This window comes from Ursus americanus, chromosome 18, assembly GCF_024610735.1.
Source record: "Ursus americanus isolate L20-20 chromosome 18, mUrsAme1.1.p, whole genome shotgun sequence".
Classification (NCBI taxonomy): Eukaryota; Metazoa; Chordata; class Mammalia; order Carnivora; family Ursidae; genus Ursus; species Ursus americanus.
Window position 1 is genome coordinate 57,502,411 of NC_142144.1, and position 25,773 is coordinate 57,528,183.

At 36.4% G+C, this 25,773-nt stretch overlaps 1 protein-coding gene across 15 annotated transcripts in view; it reads left to right on the plus strand.

The window, feature by feature from the left end:
• The window catches only part of PTPRD (protein tyrosine phosphatase receptor type D), a 2,182,843-nt gene that overhangs the window by 2,080,957 nt on the left and 76,113 nt on the right, over positions 1 to 25,773 (plus strand). For all 15 annotated transcript variants that reach the window (XM_087869643.1, XM_045780711.2, XM_087869649.1 and 12 more), the window contains one exon: positions 25,365 to 25,488. In XM_087869643.1, coding sequence (XP_087725769.1) covers positions 25,365 to 25,488 — 124 coding nt within the window. The remainder of the gene's footprint in view (positions 1 to 25,364; positions 25,489 to 25,773) is intronic.

Below are 25,773 nucleotides of genomic sequence, written 5' to 3' on the forward strand. Positions count from 1 at the left end.
CCTATGCCAAAAGTGTTCCACAGTATGATGAGAATACAGAGCACCTGCATGGTGGTTTCTTGGAAAGTTAATCTGTCATCGATGTATATAATGGAAGAAAAAGAGAAACTGGAGACAGGAAGAACAACTAGGGAAGGGTAGATCAATTCTTACAAGTTCAAATTACTTAAGCATGAGAATAGCATTGTTAAAAGTGGAGATGCTCTCACTTCTGCACATTGGTGCCCTGATCCTTCGTATTGTGAGGAAATGAATGACATGGAAACAGCCTTCTCTCTTGGTTATATAGATAAGTCCCTTCTTTTCTATAAAGAGTTGGTTCACTGTTGACTGGTTGTGTTCGCTCCACCCCCACTGGTCAAGACCCCAACACAGAGGCATCCCAGTGGTCACTAACAAGAAAAGTTACAAAGTCAGGGAAGATGTGAGACCATCTCCCAGTTTGGTCTTCAAGTTTCAGCTCCACCAGAAATAATGCCCTATGTCCATACTGTACCTCAGGTACATTACAGATTTTACACCTGGGTTGAGGCAGTAACCTCCTTTGAAATATAGTCACAACTGCACACTTTCTTCCAAGTTCCTAACAGCTGACTTACAAATACACATAAATAGTTATCCAACATGTAGTTTCAGATTAATCACCACTATCTCTTTTAGTAGTATTATCTTAAACACATACATTAAAACTGGTCTAAAGAGCAGTCTTTTTGTTGGATCAAAGCGGAGTGAGAAACTGTGATTCTCAGAAGGCCTACCTTTGACCTGTTTTGTTCTCACCACAAAACCCAGTCCCAACATTGTTGCTGCCATCCGTGGATGCGTATTATCTTTTATCTCAGCACTCAAGTGTCCTCCGCCATTCAGCATCCAGATGGGCTGGGATTTTCTTCCTGTGCTCATGGCAACACTCTCACATCTCCTGTCTGTACAGATGATAATGAACCACTTATCTGAAACATTCCAGATATCAGTGTCCTGTCCTTCTATTTTAATAACAGCATGTATGTGGCACCTTCGTCTAGAAGGCTAAAATCTCCACAACACTCTAGTGAGAAGGTAACAGAAAAAGATATGTTATTCCTCCATGAATAATGAAGTATATCAAGGTAGTGCCAAGACATATATAGAGACACATTGAAAAATATTGCTAATGTCATCTTTTTAAGTGCTGAGCACTGAAATAGACCACAGAGAGCATGTGGTTGAACTTTTCCATTCAGAGGTAAAGAACAAGAGTTGAGAAAGGAGTGACTTGCTCAAGGTCACACAAGTACCTAGAACATGTCTGAGCCAGGCCACAAATTTCCTTCTTATTGTTAAAAGGACACTGTACCTTAACCCACCTGCTCTAAAGACCTAAATATTTTACTTTTTGTTTCTTCCTATGGCCTGATTTACAGGGTCCAGAAACCTAAGTCTTCAACTAGATCAATATTTATACTAAAAATTTCTATGAAAATGCCATGGTTACCAATTTACACTTCATGTCTATGCCGGGGCAAATGCAGCATTTTTCCTGACATGCTTCCTATGTCATTTCTTTCCTCCATAGACCGGTTCTTCATTCCCAATGGTAAATATTATATTTCTTTATAAAAGGAGAAAATTGTCATCAAAACAGTAACCACAGAAAAGAATATTTCTGTTTTCCCTAGGAATAAGCTCTTGGTATATTTAACCATGTGTGCCAGAAAGGCCTAAATGTAGTCCTAAAGCCTTCATTACTAAATGTTTCATAAACCTCCGAGCATTCGTAATGCAAAACCACTTGTCATTTCTGCTTTCAATTAGTTTATAATTTATGTGTAAACTCATGAGGACGGACACGCATTAGAGCATTACACAGATATAAATAAGAAACCCCCCCACACACGACTTTTTCCCAGCTTGATTGCACTGCAGCTTTCTGAAGTAAGAAAGTAGTAGATGATAGAGATCTGTTTGCATTTCTTATGTAAAGTCGAGGAGTAGACTGGACCAGGGAAAAGCCTTCATTTTTAAATATTACTGACACATGAGCCACATGAGATAATGTACTTTTTTAAAAAAATTTTGAGCAAATTATGGTAGTTTGTGTAATGGAGTGAGAAAAAAAAATGACTTCATAAAATGAAAAATAATAACAACCTTTTTTATACTGGGCTGGATGAACCAACTTCCTTCATGGGAATGAAAAGCTAAGTTTATTTTTCCAGAGTGGAATCTCCTGGTACTCTATGACTGGTGGTTTGGGTGAGAAAGGCATTACCCACTTCCCTAAGTACATGCTTCAGATTGGGTCCAAACCCCTCAACTGTCATTCAGGGCCCTCTGCTCATTGAGCTAACAATGGAATGGTGTGGCACAGTGGCTAAGTGCACAGGCACTGGAGTCAGCCTGCCTAAGGTTGGCCCCTGGATCAAGCTACGTGAGCTTGCATGAGTAACTGAACCTCTCTATTTTACTGTTTTCATCTCTGCAAAGGAAGTAATCATAGTACTTACCTATGTAATTAAAAATAAATTGATGCATATGAAATGCTTAACAGAGTCCCTGATACAAGTGCTTAGTACTCTTAATAGTTATTTCATCAAATACATACCATCGCTTTTAAGGTGCACATCAATTTCAGAGATGTTAAAATGTGAAAAGAAAAAAATGTCTGTATTAGACTCAATGAAACCCTGGCCTCTTCCCATCCCTGTCACTGGTCAAATCCATAGGACTTGTTTGAATTCAGTAAAATAAACAATGCTAAACGAAGAAAAAAAAGGAAAACTTGCTAATGTAATGCAGTGTAATTAGCACTTACTATGTTGCTTTTTCTTTTACTGTGATCATTCCCTGTGTTAGAATATAAGCTTCTCCTGGGCAGGTGTTCACACCTTCTCAGTGCGCTGTTGGCCACATGGTAGCGAGCCCACCGCTGGGCATGCAGCATATGATTAGCCGAAGTGTGCATCTGGATCGATTTCTCACTAAATTTACCGTACCCAGAAGCTCTTTGTTGTGATCACAATTGCTAGTACCAACAACAGGAGCGAATAGAACAAAGAATGTCTTTCTGTAAAAAGAGCTGCTTTTCTCAGTTGACATCCCTGCCTGATATATCAGCAGCGAAGCCTTATTTTCAGAACTTTTCTCTCATAAAATAGACTGTTATTATCTTTAGACAGTACAGAAGTGAATACATTTTAATACAGACCCCTCAGATTTAATGCAAAACTACCTACTGACTAAACTCCCGGTACAGTTTTTATAGTAAAGACGGGCCTGCCAGTTGGCAATCTGACAAGATGGTTTTGTTGTTGTTGTTGTTTTGTGGGGGTGTTTTTGTCTTTTTTTTTGGTTCATAGCTAAGCACCAGCCTCACCAAGTAAGATATAAAAGTACAGAGTCCCTTTCCAGCTGGATACCACTCTGCATCTGGTAAACAAATCCAGGAGAACACAAAGAAACAGCAGCTCACCTTAGAAGAAACACATCCCAAACCAGGGTGTGTCTATGTGTTTACAGTCTTTTATTCCTTTTGAACTTCTATACTTATTAGAACTCAAATTGCAACCAAACCAAATTCTCAAGTTTCAAACCTTATTTTTATTTGAACTTTTAAATATTCTTGTGCCCGCTTTTTTTTTTTTTAAATCTCAAACATTTTCCTTACCAGTGTTAAGTTCCCTATCTTTTATACTTGAACCTTTTATATTTTTTTCTTCTGGGATTCATACTCCTCTTGAGGATATGTCCTATAACTCCAGTTTTGTTCCTCAATCCCTGTTCTCACACAAGTTCACCATAACTAATTGGCCCTTGACCATCACTGGACATTGTCCAAATCGTCTTTCCACCTGCTCCCATGTGGAGCTCAAAGCTCTCAGGAAACAATTAATCCTGAAGTATTTCTAGTTCCAAAACAAGCTTTCAACTTCAAAGAGACTGTAGCAAGAGCTAAAAATGAGGCTGTTTTTTGAGTTTTATTTTGATTTTAAAATGGAGTTGGAGTTTTAGGACCAGAGTGATGCATGCATGTAGAGGGAAACAGTATCAGATGCTGGTGAGAGCATTGGAAGTCAAGGCTCATATTGGGACCCTGCCAATTAGTCACTGTGCTGCTTAACCCTGAACCAGTGACTTCACCTCTTGTGGCCTTCGTTCTCTCTTACTTAAGATGGGAATATTAGCATCTACTCATAAGGTTGTTATGACGGTGACTATATGTCAGGCGCTTGGCTTCTTTGCCTTTCTGTACAAAGCAGGCACACAGGAAAACAGAAGTGGCCCTCAGTACTGTGAACTTTAAACTCAACGGCCTTACCTGTTAGTCATTTAATAACACTGCAATTTTTTCACAAGATGTTTTATTTGTACAACAGTCCCTTCTTCTTTTTTCAAAATGGGCTGTATGAAAGCAATTAGGAGAAGGTGAGCAGTGAAGAAGATAGAAGGTGGTTATGATGTCTGCAACGTTCTTTGCATATTTTATATGTAATAGAGTTTCTGGAAATTAAATCCACATGAAGTACCCAGAACAGCTCATTTTCACTGAAGAGTAGAACGTGCGTTGAGTCTCTGCTGTAAAGCTGAATGCCCCTAGAAAAGCTGTTTAACTCCCCCGATCTCAGTTTCCTTATTTATAAGAGAAGCAGTTGGAGTGCCTTCATCTGTTCATCTGTTTGATAAACATTTACTGGAAAGTTAAAAAAAAAAAAAAGTCAAGAAATAAGTTCTGCCCTGGATAAGTCCGTAGTCTCCTAGGAAAAACAGAAGAAAGAACCAGTAATTATAGGACATAGTGGGTGATGGTGGGAGGGAAAAGTTTAAGAAGGGACAACAGTACTGAAGAGAGGTTTCCCAGAGAGCATGCAAGTTAGACTTACCGCAGTTTGCTAGGATTGCAAGATCCCAGGCTGAGGGAGATGCACACGCAAAGGCATGGAGATGAGAAGGTGCATGGCTTATTCAGAAGACCCCAGTGTGTTCTGTGCCTGTCACTGCAACATCAGGGTCATGCTGCTCAGAGGTGAAGCAGGAAAGGTGATTACACTCTTGAAAGGCTGTAACACCAGCACTAGCGAGTCTGTACTAGGTGATCTCAGAAGTACTCTCAAGTCATTGAAATGATTTCCTGCCTCTACTCCTAGAGCTGTGAGTACCCCCAGAGATCAAATGAATGCATCTATTTCTATGGCACTTGTGAGCACAGCTCTAGGGAGAATTTGAACAATCTGCAGAAAGGGATTGGGGCAAGGAGACCTTCTTGCTGCCCAACCTAATAGGAATGTCTTTACTTATTTGCATATTTCTTTTTAGATGTAAAAATTGTAGTGGTAGTATTATTTGCCATGATTTTTCTACTGTGACTAAACGGTTGGTCATTCTACATGAAAAATAATTGTTGGGCATGCCACCATGTAGGGGAGTACAGAGAGGATAAGAAAAAGATGTAGGCATCAAGACATTGCATGAACTTATGAATTTAGCAATGCCTTGGGAAACATTAGTCTTTTAGTCATCACAGATACAACATTTGGAGTATTTGACTTTAACTAAAAAGTTCAGGCATGCAGCCTAATCAGAACTGCGTTATTTCTCACTTGTTAAGTATGTTTCCTTAATGGTGGGCATTCATCTGTCATCTGAACTCCAGCCAGAAGCTCATGGAGATTCTTGATTTAATTCATTCTAACTCCCCTCATCCCCTCACGCTCACCCCTTCTTTCTCCCCCTTCATCTCCTCCCACCTCATCCCCTCCCTCATTCCCTCCCCCATCCCGTCTGTCTCCTTTATTCACTCCCCTCTTTCTCTCCACCACTTCCCCACTTCCCCCCTTCCTCACCCCTCCCCTCTACTCCTGTTTGCAAAATATTCCTTCATACAGTCTTCTTTGGTATTAAACTACATAATGTTTTAATATTATGATGATAATATTACCTAGCTTTTCTATAGGGCTTCACAGTCTAGAAAGAGCTTTGCAGAGATAATAATGATACCAAATGTGTACAGCACTTACCATGTGCCAGGCATTCTTCACAGCATGTTACACATATTAACTCATTCAGTCCTGCCAATAGGTACTGTTAGTATCCCTGTGTTACAAGAGAAGGGACTGAACTGAAATACAGGGAAGTTAAGTAACTTGTCCAAAGTCATACAGCTGGTAAGTGGCAGAACTGGGATATGAACCCACATGGCTTAGTTTCAGAGTCATGTTCTGACCACTATAAATACTTCCCTTTGATGTTTTTTTCCATAACCATTTTCATTATGGTCTTAAAATTAAAGACATTTTATGTCATTATCTATTAAGGTGGTTACATAATATTCATGAGTATTTTCTGTTCCCAAATAAGACATATTGACCCAAATTTCTGATTGATATAATCATATTTTATTTTTGTTTTTCAATATCATGGACATTTTTGAACAACAAAAAGGACTTGGTTTCCTTTAGGTAAGAACCTTTATAACCAGACTTCCCCTTCATGTTCTTTTTTATTTTATTATTTTTTAAATTAGCAAGTTTAAAAATGATGAAAGGTTACAGTTTATACCTGAAAACAAAAAACTAGCACTGCATTCTAATGGACTAGAAATCATCAATCCACCAAATTGACTCCATAAGTTTTCCTACATAATAGTGATGGCATCTGTTTTCTGATCTTGACCAATTCCCTAGAAAAATAAAGTGGAGAGAAAGCAGAAGCAGATGTTGGAAGGATTGGAAGGTATAAAGACCTAGTCTTAACTCTCTGAGAGAGTAGTTGATATTGACTTGTTCTTGTCTTGACGTTTTAAACTATAGACCAGAGTCTACTTGTTTAAACCTGAGGATTAAAAGAAATGAAGACCTATGCTGGCAAAATGCCCTCCTCTCTGCATATCACCAAATGCCAAATTCATTTAGATAAGACCCATGATGAAAGGAAAACTTGTTCACTACGAAAAATTAAGCTTCGTAAACATATTAAACTGATATAAAGTGTCATTTTGCCTTAAGATTTTTAAAACATTCTTTCATGTATGCAAAATCCTCTTTCAAGTTTCTGCAATTTAATTTCATATAAAAGCTGCTAAATGATTTGAAAAGATAGACGCTGTTACTTCACAATCAGAAGTTTGCCCTGTCTCAAGATGGCAGGAATATACATACTCTTTGCCTACTTATATTTCTTTCCATTAGTTTCAGGGTCCATTGTTGTTTCGCCTGTTTTAGCTCTAGCTTTGATTTCTGTGAAATTGAACAGTATGTCAAGTGGCATATAATAAGCTGGATTGACAAGGCAGAAGTTTAGCGTCAGATGGTGATTGCACTAGGTAACATTTTTAGATTCTCTCTCTCTCTAAGCCTGGAATTCTAATTCTCTGATTATTATAAAACATAACTAAAAGTACAGGTTATAAAGATGAGGTTCTGATGCCCAGTTTCCCTTTTGTTTTCTCATTGTGGTCATGCCTCTACTCCCTCCTTGCAAGCTTCAGTTCAAATCTCTTCTATCGGTGTTCTATAACTCGGGAGTGCAGACACGGCTGAAATGATTGAGAAACCGTAATTAGGATGGTTAATGAGCAGGGAAATGCTGCCTCCCTTTGTATTAAGAGCAGTTAGGGTGCTGCGTCAGCAAAGGTAGGAGAGCTCAGTCTCGTTTTCCCCCCATGGTAATTAATTGACCTCCTTGTCATCAGTTGAGACATGAGAAGAATAAAAATTTTCAGCCTAAGTATTGGAGTTGGTGGGTGTTGCTGTGCAACTGGGCATTGATTTCCCTTTTTGCTCCTTTTCTATTCCTTCCATATTGATCCTCCCTGTCACAGCTCAAGGATTCTCCCATTATCTTACAAAAGAAAAAAAAAACTGTCTTAAAGTTTCAGAGGTTTGAATTCAGTGTCATAAAGTTTCCACTGTGGAGTTATATTTGAGGATTCCTAAAATTGTTGAATCTAGTCTGCCCCTGTTGTTTCACTGAAGAGAAGACCTTTTTTCTGGGAAGTTAAGTGATGTGGCTGAATGAGATGTGGCTGAAATCATTCAGCCAGTTTCACACCTAACATTATGCAAAAGCTGATTTTTTTTAGGTAGACTTCCTAGACAAAAACAAACTGATGAATAAAGGGGAAAGTTTTCTGAAAATAAGACTATAGTAATCCATGTCAAAGTTAAGTTATTTAGAAATATCAAAGAAGTTTTGCTTCCTATATGAGAACCCAAATCAAAAACAGTACTAGAAATTTAGATAGCTATCAATGATTGTGATCAAAGGCAATTCTATTTATTGAAAGGAACAGTGGTTCCTAGCAAAAAATGAATTTATGTGATATATTTCCATGTGTTTTCCACATCATTTTATTAAGATACAATTCATGTATTATAAAATTCACCATTTTAAGGTGAACAATTCAGTGGATTTACTTTGTATTTGAATATTAAATGGGTATTTTATAAAGACTCAAGGAGACCACTAGGCTTTTTCCCCCTTCCTTTTTGGTGAAGATTTATATTTCTTTTGTTTGCATTTTTTTAAACAACTGATGGAGGGAACCAATGACACTGGGGAGTTGTTTGAAGACAGAAGTGTCAGAGTCGGAGGGTAGATTGAGTGTGGAAAACCAAAATTAAGATGAGACAGATGCTTGTCACTAGGGGCAGATTTGATTTGCTTTTTGCTGTACTTGAGTCCCTGATACTGCAAAGGATTGCAGTCTTCATTGTTTTGCTTGTGAGTCTTCCACTATAATAGTCAAAGCTTCTTCGGGGCAAGGAATATATCATTTTTATTGGGGTATCCTTGTGACTAGCATGCTAACTTTTCTCAAATGAATGTAGGAATGTTTCAAAAATGAAGCAGGAACCTGGTTTGCTCTTTGCATCTCCCTCTTCCCAAGTATAACATGATATCGAAATGGACATCATTTATCAACCTATGAATAAAGGTGCTTCAATAGGTTATAATATTACTGTATGCAGCAGAGGTCCACAGGGAAGCAACAACTTGATGGGCAACGGTTCTCCATCTAGGTAGGGAATCCACCTCTGGCTTTCTTTGGTGGGCCTCCCTTGGACAGTTTATCATTAGAACAGTGCAGGAGATCGAGCTTCCTGGCAAGGTTTCTGTGTACAGATAGGGAAGCAGTGTGCAGAACTCACTGTTCCTCTACTCAGAGTCTATGAAGAAAAATGATCTGGAGTATTCATGTCTCAGAGTCAACTTTAAGGGGAAGAAAAATCACCTTTCCTCAAAGCCAAACATGTAGCAATTTTTACAAAGACTAGTAGTTTCAGTATTTATCTCTCTGCACTTTTATCGTTAAAATATTTGCATGAAAAAAATCTTTGTTTCCTCAAGACTTCATCTGCTCTTGCTACTCATTTGCTCTTGAAAAGGGATGTAATCTTTTTTGTTTTTTATCTATAATCATTCCACAGCAACCAATTGTAAAGCCACAGACCAAGGATTATAATTTTAATTAGAGAATAAACAAATGAACTCTGTGAGACAAAGCTGCTCATTTCTTCCAAATATCCCTGAGCACAATGGAAGGCAATTCTAAAAATTGGCTACTTCCAAAAAAATTTTCCGAGAACACGAATGTCTGTTTCTTTAGAAGTCTCTTTTGTTTCCCAGCTTTGCGTTCTGTTCATCTCATGCAACAAACCTTTACTGAGTTCTTACTATGTGCTTTGGGGAGAACAAAGATGAATAGTACATAATCCTTGCTCTTGAATTCTGAGCCTAAAAGTTCCTTCAGGTTTTAGCTAAACATTAGGCCAAAGATACTAAACTGGGTTTTGTCAGGGTTCCCATATCATGCAGCTAAAAGTTTTACTCCAGTGTAATGCAACTTGGATTTTAGTCTATATTTGTTATATTCACCATGATGAAATTTTTTGGTTTTCTAATATTCAATAAATTCAGTGAATTAGAAATCCAGTTAGAGTGCTAGCAGCTATCTAAAATCTGTTCTTCAAAGTCTGAATTTGCTAATTTTTTGGACAGAAAAAGAAATCCTTAAAACGTATAGGTTTTTGGACTCAGAGAAAACTCGTGTTTTTCTTTCTCATATTCTGTTACTTAAATGTATGTTAAGATTAAGGGAACGTTTGTTCTTTATTATGTTTCTGTGACAGAACTTCTGAATGTTTCGCTAGGCTTTGTGAGCAGTTATCAAGCATAGTATTTTGTGTTGTAATTTCATTGAACACAAAAAAAATAAGTAATTTCTAACAAAATTTTCTATCTGGATAAAATACGTACCTCCGGAAAGAAATATGTCTCAAATATCATACAGATCTCTTTCTGTCTGTTCTTCCCTTATTATAAATTGTAGGTTAAGGTAATCTACTTGTATTTTAATAATTACATTGACAAGAGAAGTTTGTCTGTTAGAACACATTTTTTTTTTTAATTTGTTACTTTACACATATTGCTCTTTGTAAGATTGTTTGGTCTCTTTGTATTTTGTTTGCTATCTCATTAAATTATCAAAGTGTACCCTCAAATTGGAATAAATAAGATTTATGCTGTGTAAAAAAAAGCAGAGCTATAATCTAATGATTATTCTTAATAAACAAAAAGTATTTTAAATAAACACAAACATAATTGTATTTATTTTCCAGAATAAAATTCCATTTACTTTTATTGGATAGCTTGATTGATAATATTTTCAATTTTGAAAAAATAGAGTCCTCTTTATATAACATTATTTATAAATAGACATATGGATCCCTGTAATAAAGGTTTGTCAATTCTAATTTTTCCAACATTGGCTCTGAGAAGGGATATTTTTATTCCTCTAACATACCCTAGGCCTTATTCAATTTGTAAAACCTTAATGAACTTAGCCAATAGGTTATTTTTGGTAGTCTTGATAATCAGTATAAATTGCAGTAAAGCCAATGAATTCACAGCATTATTAGGGAAAATAATCTGAAGAATGCATCAGTCTGTTACCATCAGATTCAAAAATTTGTATGTATTTTAAGACTCAGCATTATTAATCAGGGGTGAAAGTTATAATTACAGAAGAAATGTGTTTCCCAATTTCAAAAGGCTTTCACGGAAAATGAGACAAAAATCTGAAAATGTTAAAATAATATCTATATATGTTACTTGCACCTGGACTGGGCTAGCAGTTTTATAGACTACAAAGATACATAGTATTTTGTATTTTGTTCAGAAACTTACAGTAGAGTTGGGGAATTAAGGAATTATCAAATGAAAAGAAAAGTTATAACGATTTTAAAGAACTTCAAGAAGGAAATGTTACAAGACTGAACCTAGCTGTGAAATGGACGGTCAGCTCTGTGCCCTGCAGTATTGATTGGCTGCATTTGGAAGTGAGTGGGAGAGGTTTCTAGGTAGGAGTGTATTAGAACAATGTAATTTGAGCTGAACCTTGAAAGAAAGGTAGGATTTAGAAAAACAGAAAGGATAAGAAAGTTCTCTCCAGACAAGAGCTATTCCAGTGTGAAAAAGTCAAAATTGAGAACCTCTGACATGGGCAGATTAAAAGGGAGCCAAGGAAGGAGCACCTGGGTGGCTCACTTGGTTAAGTGTCAACTCTTGATTTTGGGTCAGGTCATGATCTCAGTGTCATGATATCAAGCCCCAAGTTAGGCTCTGGTCTCAGCATGGAGACTGCTTGAGATTCTCTCTCTCCTCTCCTTCTGCTCCTCCCCCTACTCCTCTTCTGTAAATAAATAAATAAATAAATAAATAAATAAATAAATAAAATCTTAAGAAAAGACAGGGGAGGAGTGGGGAGCCAAGGGCTGGAATTTAGGACTATTCACTAGGACTGACTGTAGCCAGCTCAACATTTATACTGAGGTGGCAAGCACACTGGAGAGCACAACGTGGCAATCCCTGACTTGAAAGAACTTTAATTCAGTGCAGGAAATGAGACAACAGAAACAAATATGAGACAAATGTAGGAAGTGCTATGGGCATTCCTCATTACTCCGAAAATTTGATGAATTATTTCAAAAAGAACTCCAGTGAGTCTTTCAAGTTTCAATGTTCAGAAACACCTATGTGTTTGGATTACAGTGACTGTTCTACTTTTGTCTTTGTGCACATGAACTGACAATTGCGAGCTTTCTGTTGTATTTTGTTTCATGCCTACTGTGTCCCCTTAGTATAAATATGCCTCTTTCACTGGTAAGCTACATTTTGAGCATGTAGCTGTCTCTCTGACAATAGTGAACAGAATACTTGAGACCAGGCTGGTAATACAGGATGACAACTGCCATAATTTTGTTATGTTCAGATTCAGTAAACTATAGTTATGTGGTGAAGCAATTCAGCTCTTTGCTAATGACAGGTTTATTGAAGGCAAGCTTTCAGAAGGATTGTACTAGAAATCCTATTAAAGTGCCATCCATTAAACCATTACGATAGTCATTAAAACTGTTAGTGCAGACTTGTTATTCATGAGTTATTGGTCTCTCACCATTCTCAGTGGTTTCTGTCAATACTACTCTACCCTTTGCTCCATTGTGGCTATTCAGTTCCAAGAAATGAATGCATATCAGCTTTCTCTCTTTTCCTGCAAAATTTGTGCGGGTGGGAGTGAGGGTAGGAGAGGGGGTATGGTTGGGAGGGTGGAAATAAGAGAGATTGAAATCCCTGTCCTAATCATTCCCGATTATATAAGGTAAAGATTATACTTAAGATCCCACTCTTTTTATTTTGATAAGAAGCATGTTAAAATCTAACCATATAGAAAATTACAGCTTGGCTTTCATTTTCAAAAAAAAAAAAATTGGAAGTGGAAAGTACTATGGGATTAATGTATCATTAAACCAAACTGACAGAGACATCTGGTCTTTAATCTATTTTCCTTTCTGTTCACAGTTTTGAAATAAGGAATTGAACTTTATGAAAGTAATTTTAAAGTTGTAATTTAATATCAATGCATTAGAATGTGTAGTAGTTAAGAGCTCAGACTCCAAGTCAGAGATGTCTGGACTCACATCCCAGTTTCACAGCTTTATGGACTACCATCATGATTTGTGGAAAGTGTCTTAACTCTTCTACTCCTCAGTTTCTTTATTTGTAGTACGGAGATAAGAGTATCTACCTAAATTTGTTTTAAGGGTCACTGTACATGAGACTCAGTGCATAATGATGATGCACTCATCATTCTCATCATCATTATCATCGAAATCAGAAGTAATTTAACCTGATTACTTCTCAGTACCATTCTTTGATGAGGTTAGAGGGAGACAATCTCATATAACGTTGGCTCTTTCAGTATTTTTCCTGGTCATAAATCTACACTGAGCTTTGTCTCTGGATAGCCAGAGAAGCCAGTTGCAAACCTTGACATGGATTTCACAAAATATCCTCCAGAGCATTGAATCCTATAGTCTGCATCCTCTGCATCTAACATGACAGGGAGTCAAATGTACAGTTGGGAAGTGACCTGTAGTTCCCATTTGCCCTCATTTTTACAAAGTAGTACAATGTTCACAAATTGAAAAATTAAAGAACACAGATAACAAGTATAAAATATTAAAATAATTATTATCAAAAGGTAAACCGAGGGGCACCTGACTGGCTCAGTCAGTAGAGCATGCAACTCTTGGTCTTGGGGTTGTAAAAGTTTGAGCCCCATTGGGTGTAGAGATTACTTAAAAAAATAAAATCTTAAAAAAAAAGATAAACTGAGCCATATTAAACATTTTAAGAGTTTATTTGAGCAAAAATTGATTTAAATTGGGCAGCACCAAACCAGACGTGTTTAGGAGCTCTCTACCAACAGGAGCCAGGGCAAAAACTCATATAAAGTGAGTGTGGAAGCAAAGAAGGGAAATTATTGATTTAATCAATTTAAATTGTTCTAAATTAATTTAACATTATCAATCTCTGCATCTCAGAGATAAGTGCTGGTAGCATGGATATATAATCTAGGTTTATGTATGAGTGTGTATATATGTTCATACATGGGGGCACCTGGGTGGCACAGCGGTTAAGCGTCTGCCTTCGGCTCAGGGCGTGATCCCAGCGTTATGGGATCGAGCCCCACATCAGGCTCCTCCGCTATGAGCCTGCTTCTTCCTCTCCCACTCCCCCTGCTTGTGTTCCCTCTCTCGCTGGCTGTCTCTATCTCTGTCAAATAAATAAATAAAATCTTTAAAAAAAAAAAAACAGAGTGTTTAAAAAAATATGTTCATATATGTATCTATAAATATCTATATATATAATATAGTATATATATTAAAATATAGGTCTATGTTTTAGTAATGCCATTTTAATTTCTTTTTTAACAGTAAAAGTGGATGTCTTTATGTCAGTAGATACACAGTTTCAATAGCTTCATAGGTTTTTCATATCCCAAGTCATTTAACCAGTCTCCTATAATAATAAGGTTATTTCCTTTTGTTCTCCGCGCTACTGTCATGGTTCTATAGTGGTTGCTCTATACATTTGTCCGGGAGAGAGACATGTCTTTCACTTTTCAAGGCCTTTAGGCAGAATTTAGTGCCTGACAGAATGACCAAAGTCTAATCCTAGGAGATGATGAATTTGAAGAAGGTGCATGGTGGGATGAAGGTGAGTCAGATGGGGAAGGTGAAGAGATAACAGGCCAGGCCTCCAGACCATGAAAATACCTTGATATGGTCACTTTACTCAGGGCCTGATCCTTACCTTTGTAAACTTGAGAGGCAGGTGGGTCCCAAACACCTCACTTTCATTAGGTGTGTGATGACAATGGCCATGTCTGTCAAGCTGTGATGACTGGATGCTATCATCTCTCTGAGAGGATCAGGTAATCATGGTCATCCTCCTTTCTGATTCTCCATTTTCTGTGTGTTTATGAGTTACTTTGTCTCCTCTTGATTGACCTAGCTTTTCTTTAGATATGTTAATGCAGGCATATTTTTAAAAGATACATTAATATATATTCTAATACTTTAGAACATATTATACTTGAAGACATGTTTGATGATTGAATTGTGTAATAGTCAAGCAACAGAATAAGTCTATGGTTCCATTTCCAGAACGTTAAAAAAAAAGGAAAGAAATTATGGCATAATTCTACCTAATATTTCAATAATAATTTTAAAATATAAAATGTTAGACACAAGATTAAAGATTTTATCTGTAGAATTATCAGTGTATAAAATCAGTTCCTTAACTTTGCTCTTTTCCTCCACAACTGAACATACATCCAACCAGCTTTTGCACCACCACATTCTTTCTAGCCTCCACCCTGCCCCAGAAAAAAGGAAAAAAAAAAATTCAAACAGGCTAAATTGCTAGTTTTGTAGAGAATAGGGTAAATGTGTGTTAAGAGTCAAATGCTCTGTCTCTTCTTTTCTCTCTCTTCTGTGTGGCTCCATAGAAAAGTTGAACAAGGTGAATCCATGTGTCAGGCCAACCACCTTGTCACATTCTGGCTTTATTTCATCCTTACAGCAGCAGAGTAGATAAATGGAGACAGGTGTTGTTCTGCAGAAATTGCTGTCTTTACTTTTCCCCACCCACCTGTCCATGTGGTAGTTTGTAAGTGAGCTTAGTATCTGTCTGTCTCTTGCTCTCTTTCTACATTTACACGCTCACTTAGCTCTGATGATTATGTGACTGTATCATGAAGCTCACCTAAAACCCAGGATATAGATATGGATACAAGGAAGTTACAGGCTACTCTAACCTTATAATTTATTGCCCAAATTGGGACACATTGAAAGATGGTGCTTTGATAATGAAACTGGGACAAAGGTGTAACCTGGGATATAAGCTCCCCCCCAACTTAAACCTTATGCCAGAGCTGAATCCTGGGCTGTCTATCCTTCCATCTGTTCAGGACCCTCCCATTCTCCCCACAAAGGCCAACAAGTGGCCTTGAGTCCTCTGAGGAGCACATTTGTTAAAACAAACACCCCTCCCCCCCAAATGAAGGAAAAACCCACTGTATTAAAATGGTTAACTGTATGCACACATAGGTTGTACGTCCAGAAAATTTGGTAATATGGTGTACAGGATTATTTCCTGGCAAGCAGTCCCTATGTGATACTTCAGAATAGTGAGTGGGTATACAAAAGTTGGAAGGCTATTAGATCTGTTCACTTAGGAAGAATTTCAAATGTGCCAAAGTCCAAGATGGCTCTTACCATGAATCAGGTTACAGGCAAGTATGAGCCTGGAAGTCATTCTGACTATTTAAAAAGACTTTATATATCTGTGATCTATTCCAATATATGTTTACTTAATAGTCACATGTTCAGCAGGGAAACTTATTTACTATTTCTAAGGCTCTGGGGTAAAAGTCACTGCTGCCATATATCCTGCCTATAATGCATTTCAGTCACTCATCCTATATATACATGTTTTAAATCAACTATATGCTAAACACTGAGTATACTGCATCAAATGAATTATAACGCCTGTAGTGATATCCTCAAGTGATTCCATTTTTTTTCCAAAGGTCAAGTATATAAAATTATCAAAGTCCACATATTTTTCTAATATATTTTATCTCAAATAGTCTAATTTTACATTATAAAGTGAATATACATTTTAACAAAATAAATTAATCTTTTAGTTTAGAAATAAACTCTAAAATTCTAGATTGTGTTAATTTGTTCTAGCCTTTCTCGTTCACTTGCCACATGTAACATAGAAGAAAGTAAACATGACAATTTAGGTTGTAAATACTTTCTAAGCTACTTGAACACCATGGGTTTAAGTAGTAATGATCAATCCGTGTCTCTTCTTTAATTCGAAGCCTATATTTAGTACAATATACTGTGTCCTTATCTATAAGGAGTAATGATACTAACAGCAAGGGGTTTTTAGTATGTATATCTACACACATATACATAGTGTATAGGTATCCAAAAGACACACTGTATCCAAAAGACACAGGTAGAAACTCAATGTGTTTCAACCAGATCCTTACACTAAATACATTTGGGGATGGAATGACATAGGGGAATTTTTTTAAGTGATTATTTGGGATTTTCTGTATTCTGTCACAGACTTGCTGGAAGTGTCATGTTTTTTCATTTCCTTTCAGATGTAAAATTTTTATTCTTTGAACAGGAAATAAGATGTGAAAGGCATTGATCGAACATTAATGAATGTTTATTCATATTTCAGTTTGGAAACTCATCTGTTTTTCCCTTCCCATCTGAAAATAAATATGGGAGAGAAAACAAAGTTTAAACAAATTTTTAATTAAATAGCAAGGTAATACTGAAAGCCTAAAATACATCTGCATACACTATGTAGAGTAAAATGAGGGAAAGATTAGTGTTTTAAAATTAGGTTAGAAATCTGTAGAGTTGATAAAGAAAATAAAGAAAAATTAATGTTATCACTTAAAATTCAACAGATCAAATACTCATAAAACAAGATGATTTATCTTCCTGATTTTCCTTATATTGTTATTCATAAAATGCTGTTATAATAGAAAGCACAAAACAATTACAAAACTACTCTTAGTTCTTCAATTGTTTTTTTAAATTTTTTAAAAGATTTATTTATTATAGAGAGAGAGCATGGGGGGAGGGGAAGAAGGAGAAACTTAAGCAGACTCCACGCTGAGTGGAGAGCCTTACACGGGGCTCAATCTCATGACCCTGAGATCAGGACCTGAGCTGAAACCAAGAGTCAGATGCTTAACCAGGCACCCCAGTTAGTTTTGCTTTTCAATCTACTTTTACACTGTATTTCTGAATGGTCAGGTCTCAAATGAAATGGAAAACTGAGAAATATACGTGGTTATTTGTGTTCTGTTGGTGGTGGTGGTGGTTTTATCTGCCCCAGAAAAATAGATCAGTTTCCAAACTATATAAATGGACATATTGTTATGTAGCAAGCGGGAGGGCAGAAGTGGATTTCTTTGCCTAGATTAACTGGGCAATTGTGTCTATTTTATGCTTCAGTGTCAAAGGAGATCGATCCACTTAGCATCAGGGTGAAAGCAGACATTCCTTGGACACTGAGATTGTCTTAAATCAGGACATTCTCACACAAGTCAGTGGATGGAGGCAGGATAGGAAAACATCCACCATTCTTTCACTGAGAACTTTGCATCAGGTGTTTTACATGTATTATTTTACTTTATAATTTTGGGTCAATACAAATGTAGCAGCATTTACAGAGTGGTGAGGAATTAATGCATCGGTCTTCTTAATTTGGTGCCAGAATCTAGTGCCCTGTTATTCACAGAAAAGAAAGGATGCCACTGTGAATTTATTCAGTTTAATGCTGTGCATAGATTGCAATCAATAGATAATTTTATTTGTTACCTATACACAGTTCTGTTTATAAATACTGTAATTACTTTCTATCAATTCAATCAACTTTATCTCTCTAATCAGAGCAGTTTAATAAAATTTTAATAACATTTTCTTGCCCCAAACTGGAAAATTTTTAATTCTTTTTGCTTTTCCAAATAACATCAGAAATCCTAGTCTGAGAATTATATTTGTAAAAATGATTATCCATGAAGCTCTAGTCTTTAGGAACATCAACTATAATTCTGTCTATTGCTTTCTTATTATGCACTTTAATTTGATATAGGAGATAAATAATGAAAAACTAAAATATTAGGATGAAAGGTATCACTGCCGTCATTCTTCTAGAACATTGCCTTTGGGAACTAGGAATTTTTCTTTTCTGCATTCAATACTATCTAGGAAAATGTTAAGGCACATTAAAAAGGAGTGTATAATAAAAAACATGGCCTTTTAAATCTTCAGATCTTAAAGTTGTATGTTCTCTTCTGAACTCTCGTTTGAAAAGATCTGTCAAAATAGTTTTTTTCTAGTCACACATAGAAAGTAGTAAAATAGCTTATCTGCATTCTAGAGATCACATAGCATCGTCCTGCTGAATTGAAAAGGAATCTGGTGTTTGTTGTTGTTGTTGTTGTTGCATTATTTTTTTTTGTCATTTTGAATTTACGGTAAATTAGGACAAAGTTAAATATACTTCTAGGAGTAAATGTAATTCTCAAAGAAAATAAGCTAGCTCATCCTTAGTGCCAAGATATAATTTACAAAAAAAAAAAAAAAAGTTCATCAACTAGTTGCCTCAAATATTTACTCATCTCATATGGCTGAATGGTTTACGGTGAGTATAGCGTCTCCTTTTTCCTTCTCTACATATCAATTCTAATGTAAATAAATTATTACTTCAGGTACTTCTCCATAAGTATTTGTTATATAATATGTTATAATTGGGATTGCAAATCAAACCACTAGACAACAGATAAGTTGATACAATTTTGTCACTTATTTGAAGGAAAAAGTTAATTGTCTATAAAAATAACTGATTGAAATATTTTAATGCCTTTGCAAGTGTTGTAGACTTATAAATTGTTCATCTTTCCACTTAAAGATGGAGAACTCCCATATGCATTCATTAGTCAACACTGAGAGTCTTGAGAAGTCCCTATTTCAGTCCTTCAGATTCTAATTGTGGCCTAGATCAGAGATGATTTTATAGGAAAAGACTTAGGAAGTTTTGATAACTGATTGGATAAAGGAGAAGAGAGAAGATGAGGGCACCAACCTGACACCGGGAAGAAATTAATAGAAGGGAACAGAGCAGACTGCCAGAGCTAAGCATGGGCAAAGAGAAAGCCAGCACCTGGGACGCAGAGGCTCTGACCCGCAGACTCTGCTGATGATCATACTTTCCACTCCTTCCTCACATTCCACTTCGTAAAGCATCATTGGGTTCAACTGAACGCATGTTCTTCTCTTTGAAGAAAGTGCTCATTATGCCAATTGCAGGCCTTTGCTAATTGTGCAAAATATAGCCCTTCTCAACTACGCAAACGTGGGTCTTTTTCAAATGGATACATATTAATTTACCATTTTCAATCTTGGAGAGAGAGTATGAATGAATGAGAATTTAAAAAGGCTTCATTACAGAAATACAGTCAATGGCAAATTGCTCTTCTAAACCTCAAAAAGGGCTTGGAAGTATGTGGGTGCAAACCACACTAAGGACTAAATGAGCCTACTGATTAGGAACTCTGTGGAACTATAGTATTTCTCTGGAGGTTAAGGTCATTGAAAGTTCAATTCCCAGTAAAAAGGATGGTTAGTCTGACCCATAGTTTGCCTAGTCAAGTAGCTGGTCTATTCCTTCTTTATAATTAAATTTTTGTTAGATGTTTTAAAACACACAAAAACAGGATATAGCTTTTTTGTGGTTTCTCTTTGATGAGTTTCTAAAGGGAATAGTTTGAGGTTTTTCTCTTGGTGGAGTGAGGAGAAGAGGGACACAGAACAACTAGTATTTGCACATGTGAATCATATTTTTCTTCTTGGTAGAGAAGTTGAAATTTTGCAGAACCATATTGAAAGGACTTTGCTTTAAGTCAGTGACTTCAGCTTTATCCAAAAAGGTCACTCCCTGGTTGCAATTTTACCCAGCGACTGTAATGTGATGTGCAAATTTATGAGCACTCCCATGTTTTGAGTTCAGAAGTATAAATATAAATTAGAAGCACCATAGAGATTTTGTTTCCAAACCTCTTGTTGTGTTTCAAGAAAGTAATGGAAAGACCTACGTAAAACAATCAAGAAATCTTCTAAAACTTGGCCAGAGAAGAAGCATAATGTGGCAGCCAGGCACTCAGACTGGGGTCCAGAATTCCTGGGCCCCCAACAGAGCTTACTAGCTATTTGACCCTGAGAAAGTTATGTTATTTCTCTGCATCTCAGTTTCCTCATTTGGAGAATGGTGATAATAATAGTACTTCTAGGCTCTCTGTGAAGATAAAATTAGTTAATATATGCAAAGCACAAAGAAAACACAATAAATATTATATAAGTGTTACTATAACTATTGGATATAAAATATATTTTAAATCTGGCTTTTTATCAACAATATTGTACAAAATTATAAATCCGTCAGTTATATGTAGCTTGTTTTTCCACTTACCTATTTCTTTCCACTTACTTATTTTAAGACAAAGTTCTAATTGGTTAAAAAAAATTGGAACTTTCAGACCATCAGGTTAAAGACTACACAAATGAAAAGTATTTGTTATTAGCAGCTGTCTACTCAATATTTTACCTTTCTTCTTTAAATTATAGGGAGGGCTTTTTTGGTTTGTTTTGTTTTGTTTTTCGTCGCTGTTCTCAGTAAGGCAAAGCCATTGAGTTGAAGATCTGTTAGTATTAGAATGGGGTTGGAGGGAGAGTGTATCATGTGCCCCTTGTGCAGATAGGGAAGCAAAGCGATATTGTTTGACATCTCTGGAAAGTTTAGGTGCTAAATACTCTTCATCCAGTACGTTAAAGGGCCTTGTTGAAACAAAAGGAGACATGAGGAAGTTAACATTCTTGTTTACGAATTCTGTTGACAATGCAATGTACAAATTCCATACAGCTTATTAAAAAAAAGGTCTATTAATCAAATTTGGGTTGAATATATCTAGCTTGGTTTATTTCCAACTTGTAAACTTTCCTCCAGGGCAGCAACAGAAAACCTGGCCAGGATTCCAGCTCCTGAGGGTAGAATTTGGGATTGAGTTCTGGGAAGGAGGGGATATCTCACCAAAAGTTGTTTGGATAAATAGAGTTGAAAGGATGAGAAGAGATATCTGAGAGTCAGGCTGAAGAAAACCAAATGCCAACAGCAGGAAGAAATTGAATCCACTAGGAACAAGGGTGCTTGTTTCAAATTGTTTAACTTTATGTCTTCCTAGATGCATGGTCATGGTGGGTTGGCCAAAAATATGAGATTAGAGTGGAAATCAACTTCTCCACACCTGCGTTGTTCTAAAATGTTGGCCATTTTGTTCTTCCTTAAGAGCATCTCAGCAAGAGGTACCAGAACACAACTGTACCATCACCCGCACTAAGAAAAACACAAGACGTCAGTTAAGCATCTGAGTCTTGGTTTCGGCTCAGGTCGTAATCTCAGGGTTGTGAGATTGAGCCCCACATTGGGCACCGTGCTCAACGGGGCATCTGCTTAAGGTTCTCTGTCCCTACCCCTCCTACTAGTGCACTCTCTCTCTCTCTCTCAAATAAATGAATACATAAATCTTTAAAAAAGGTGTGTTTTGAGAAATAGGGTCTTATTCATCCATGATACCTTTGCCTCATTAACACGGACAATTGAAATTTGATTTTCCTCAACCAGTTTTATCTTTTCTCAGTAGAAAAGGTCATCTTATACTTTACCTACTTAAAGTAGTTGTTATTCCTTACTGAGTTTACTGCTTTCAGCTTTCTGACAAACTCCAAAATAATGACCTATACTGTGTATTGTTAAACGTTCAGACAGACGGATACAGATAGATGAGTATATGTTGCACAAAGACAGTTTAGCATTATTTAATCAATGTTTGATCCGTGTAAAACGAGTATAAACGTAAGCTGCATCCCATCTGTTTTATTATCCATGTGAAGCCAACCTCATTTCTAAAACTTGATTTCTTATGGAATTGCCCCAGAATGACAGAGGATGATCAGTTGATACCTTTCGGACTGGCGAGATAAAGGATAGCTATGTTTAAGTGTGTTTCACATGTTGGGCTTCCTCGTTTTTCAGTGGCCTTCAGGATAAGTGGCATCATGGCTTGGTAATTACCAGCTGTTAATCATCAGCTAGACTTTGAAATCACACAGACCTGGGTTTGAGGGTGAATGTATGAGTCTAGCTGTGTGAGCAAATTACTTAACCACCAAATCGCACAGCGCCTGCCACAGAGAAGGCCCTCAGTAAGATTTATTGAATTAATCTTTCTTTACTTCAATTTCCTTGTCTGGAAAATAACAATACATACTTCATAACATTTGTGAAAATTGAACAGGATACTGCACGAACCGCCAGCTATTATAATTATCGTTTTAGTTATAGGTCTTCTTCTCATGGGTCATCCTTTAAGCCTAAACATATTAACACATGTGACATAAAACTGATATTTCCATGACTGGTTTTTAAATGTACGTATCAAATCAAGCATTCAAAAGGCTGGGGATATGTGGCAAGAGCGGAAATGGACATGAGTTAACAGTGCCTGTGTTGAGAGATGCAATTTCATTAGTCTAATTAAATGCATGCCACTTTACACATCTGTGAGTGATCTTAGTCGAAGAACAGAGCCATCAGAGGAAGTAATATCTTCCACCAAAGCACTGTACGTCAGTGAGCCTAGGAGCTTCTTGGGATATCTTAGAGAATAATGTGTAAGTAGCTTATGTACTCAGCGGTGCTCCTCAGTCTGAAGTGCAGTATCACTGGTAGCTGCAATGTCAGGATCACTTTACTCTTAAACCACATGATAATGAATGCTGAAGTGTTAGTTTTAGTGTACTGTACATTGCCGTTTCCATAGTCTGCCCTTTAACTGCAGTGTTACATGCAAGAATTACTCCACGATTTCTCTTTATGAACTCTTCTCAACAACATTTATTCGTCAGTTCAATTTGTTTAAGGAATCTGTTGAACCATAATTTATTGAGCCATCTTTGTAGAGACAAAGATGACTACAGGTGTGTAGGTAGGACTGTGGCTAAGGACTTTAGAATCTAAGCTGTAGTTCGCTCAGGGCCAGTGGAAGTTCTTAAGCAGGAACCTAACCTGTCCAGAGCTGAGCTTCAGAAATACTACCGTGGTATAAAGAGTGCATTAGAGTGAGAGTTCAAAAAGAGAGTTCAGGCAGACATCAGATACTGAAGGATTGGCTTTGGGAGTGGCAGTAAGCTGGTAGATTTGGGACTGATGTAAGATAATTTAAGGTAGGGCTTGCTCACCAAATAAAGCTGCTTTGTGTAGAGAAAGTTCAAGGTTGACTTGAAGGCTTCCACCCAGGGATCTGCATGTTTCAGCTCCCCAAATACTTGGAGCGAAGTACATCCCACAGGGGAGGTGATGAGCTTCTCTGGAAGAACAAACTAGAAAGACCCCGTATAATATTATTCTTTAGACTCTAAAGCATGGATAATTATTTTGCTGAATATTATTCAATGACAGACTAGTTATATGTAGATTGGCATAGGTTAAGAAAAGGAAAGGGTTTTATAATCCTTAGTAAATTAGAGACTGCAATCTATCCTGCTGAGAATTTTAGTATGTTTGGAGGCTATTCATGATGGTTAATAGGTTGACTCTTCACACTTGTGAGTTTTACTATCCCTATTAAACACAAAATATACACATCTTTAATATTGTAATAGCTGTTGGATATGTTTTCCTTTCCAATTCTACATACACACATTCAAGCATGATAAATGCCCAGGATCAAAAACAACTGCTAAAAATTCTATTAACATAACATAGTGTCTTTACTTTTTTAAAAGAATTTTACTTGCATATAAACCCAATTTATCATTATTTCTGAAAACTTGACTTTAATCACTTGAAATCATGTTTATGTAATTACTGAACTCATGTTTCCATATACCATAAAATTATGTCTTTAAAAAGTGTCAGTGTCCTATGATCAAAGAAAAGATGTTTTGATTTCCATAACATTGCAGGAAATTAAAAAGTCCCTCAGAGTTTTATAATCAAATCATGAATTCAGTCTGAAAATAATGGTTCTGCTTTAACCATAAAAATGTATATATTATTTTATATCTGTGCAATATTTATTTTAGATTATTGAGTAATGGGTTGAATGAAGGTATCAAGAAAAGTCATTAAAAATCAGAAAAAAGTTTAAAATAAAGAATAAAAAGAAGCAAACTTTGTAAACATAACCATAATAATAAATAGGAAATAAAAAGAAAAGCAAGTAGATTCTGTCTGCATTGGGTCATAAATTGATATTTAAAGATGATTATTAGATTTAAGCAACTTCCCTTCTTTACCATTATTCTTAAGTATTTGAACTGTACAAATAGTGTTGTGACACTGGTCATACGTAGTGTGTTATGAAGAAACAGACACAGTTTTAAGTTGCCATCAAGTTGTAAGTCAGCCTGTAGGTGAAGAAAGAACGGTGAAGCCTGTGTCCAATGAAGCTAGTGAATGACCAGTAAACTTAAAGGGTGAGGTTAGGTCCTGACGGAAAAGAGTAGAAAGAATAATCAAGATAAAATAATATTCACAGAACCAGAAGGAATATTGAACCAGATAACTTGTAAACTACAGGTGCAGAGAAGGAAATGGGAAAGTAAAACAATTTTAAAAACCCTGCCTTTCCAATATTCGCAGAACATCTATATTGATTTTTTTTCCTTTGAATCAATGTTGGTGACTATCACTGTTTTTTACTATGATTAATCATTTCATGTTATGCTGATTATATTAGTGTTCAGCCTCATAGCTAGGGTCATCTTTGATGGTGTGGCTTCAGACTTTTCTTCTTAAATTGTGTTTGTTACTTGTGATAAGTGCCTCTAATCAGTGTTATCAAGTATTGATTTTGTGTGTGTGTGTGTGCTGTTTTTCTTTTAAAGTCAATTGACCCTGGCCAGCAGTTCACATGGGAACATTCAAACTTGGAAGTAAACAAACCAAAGAATAGATATGCAAATGTAATCGCTTATGATCATTCCCGGGTTCTCCTATCAGCAATAGAAGGTAAGGAAATTCAGACATTTATATTTTTATTTTCATGAGTTTAACAGTGTGCATGAAAATATAGGTTTAGCTAGATTTTTCACTATCTGTGGAAATAGTCCATTAAGATTCAGGTATCGCTTGTTATCATATTTTCTTTATCATACAAATATACTATAAATGGGCACACAAAATCCCCAACACCATATAACATAGAAGCATCTCTCATTACCTTCCTGGCTCGACTCTAGGTGAAAGACTTCATAATGTAGTTGATGCTTATAGAGGGGAAGCAAATCAAGGCTG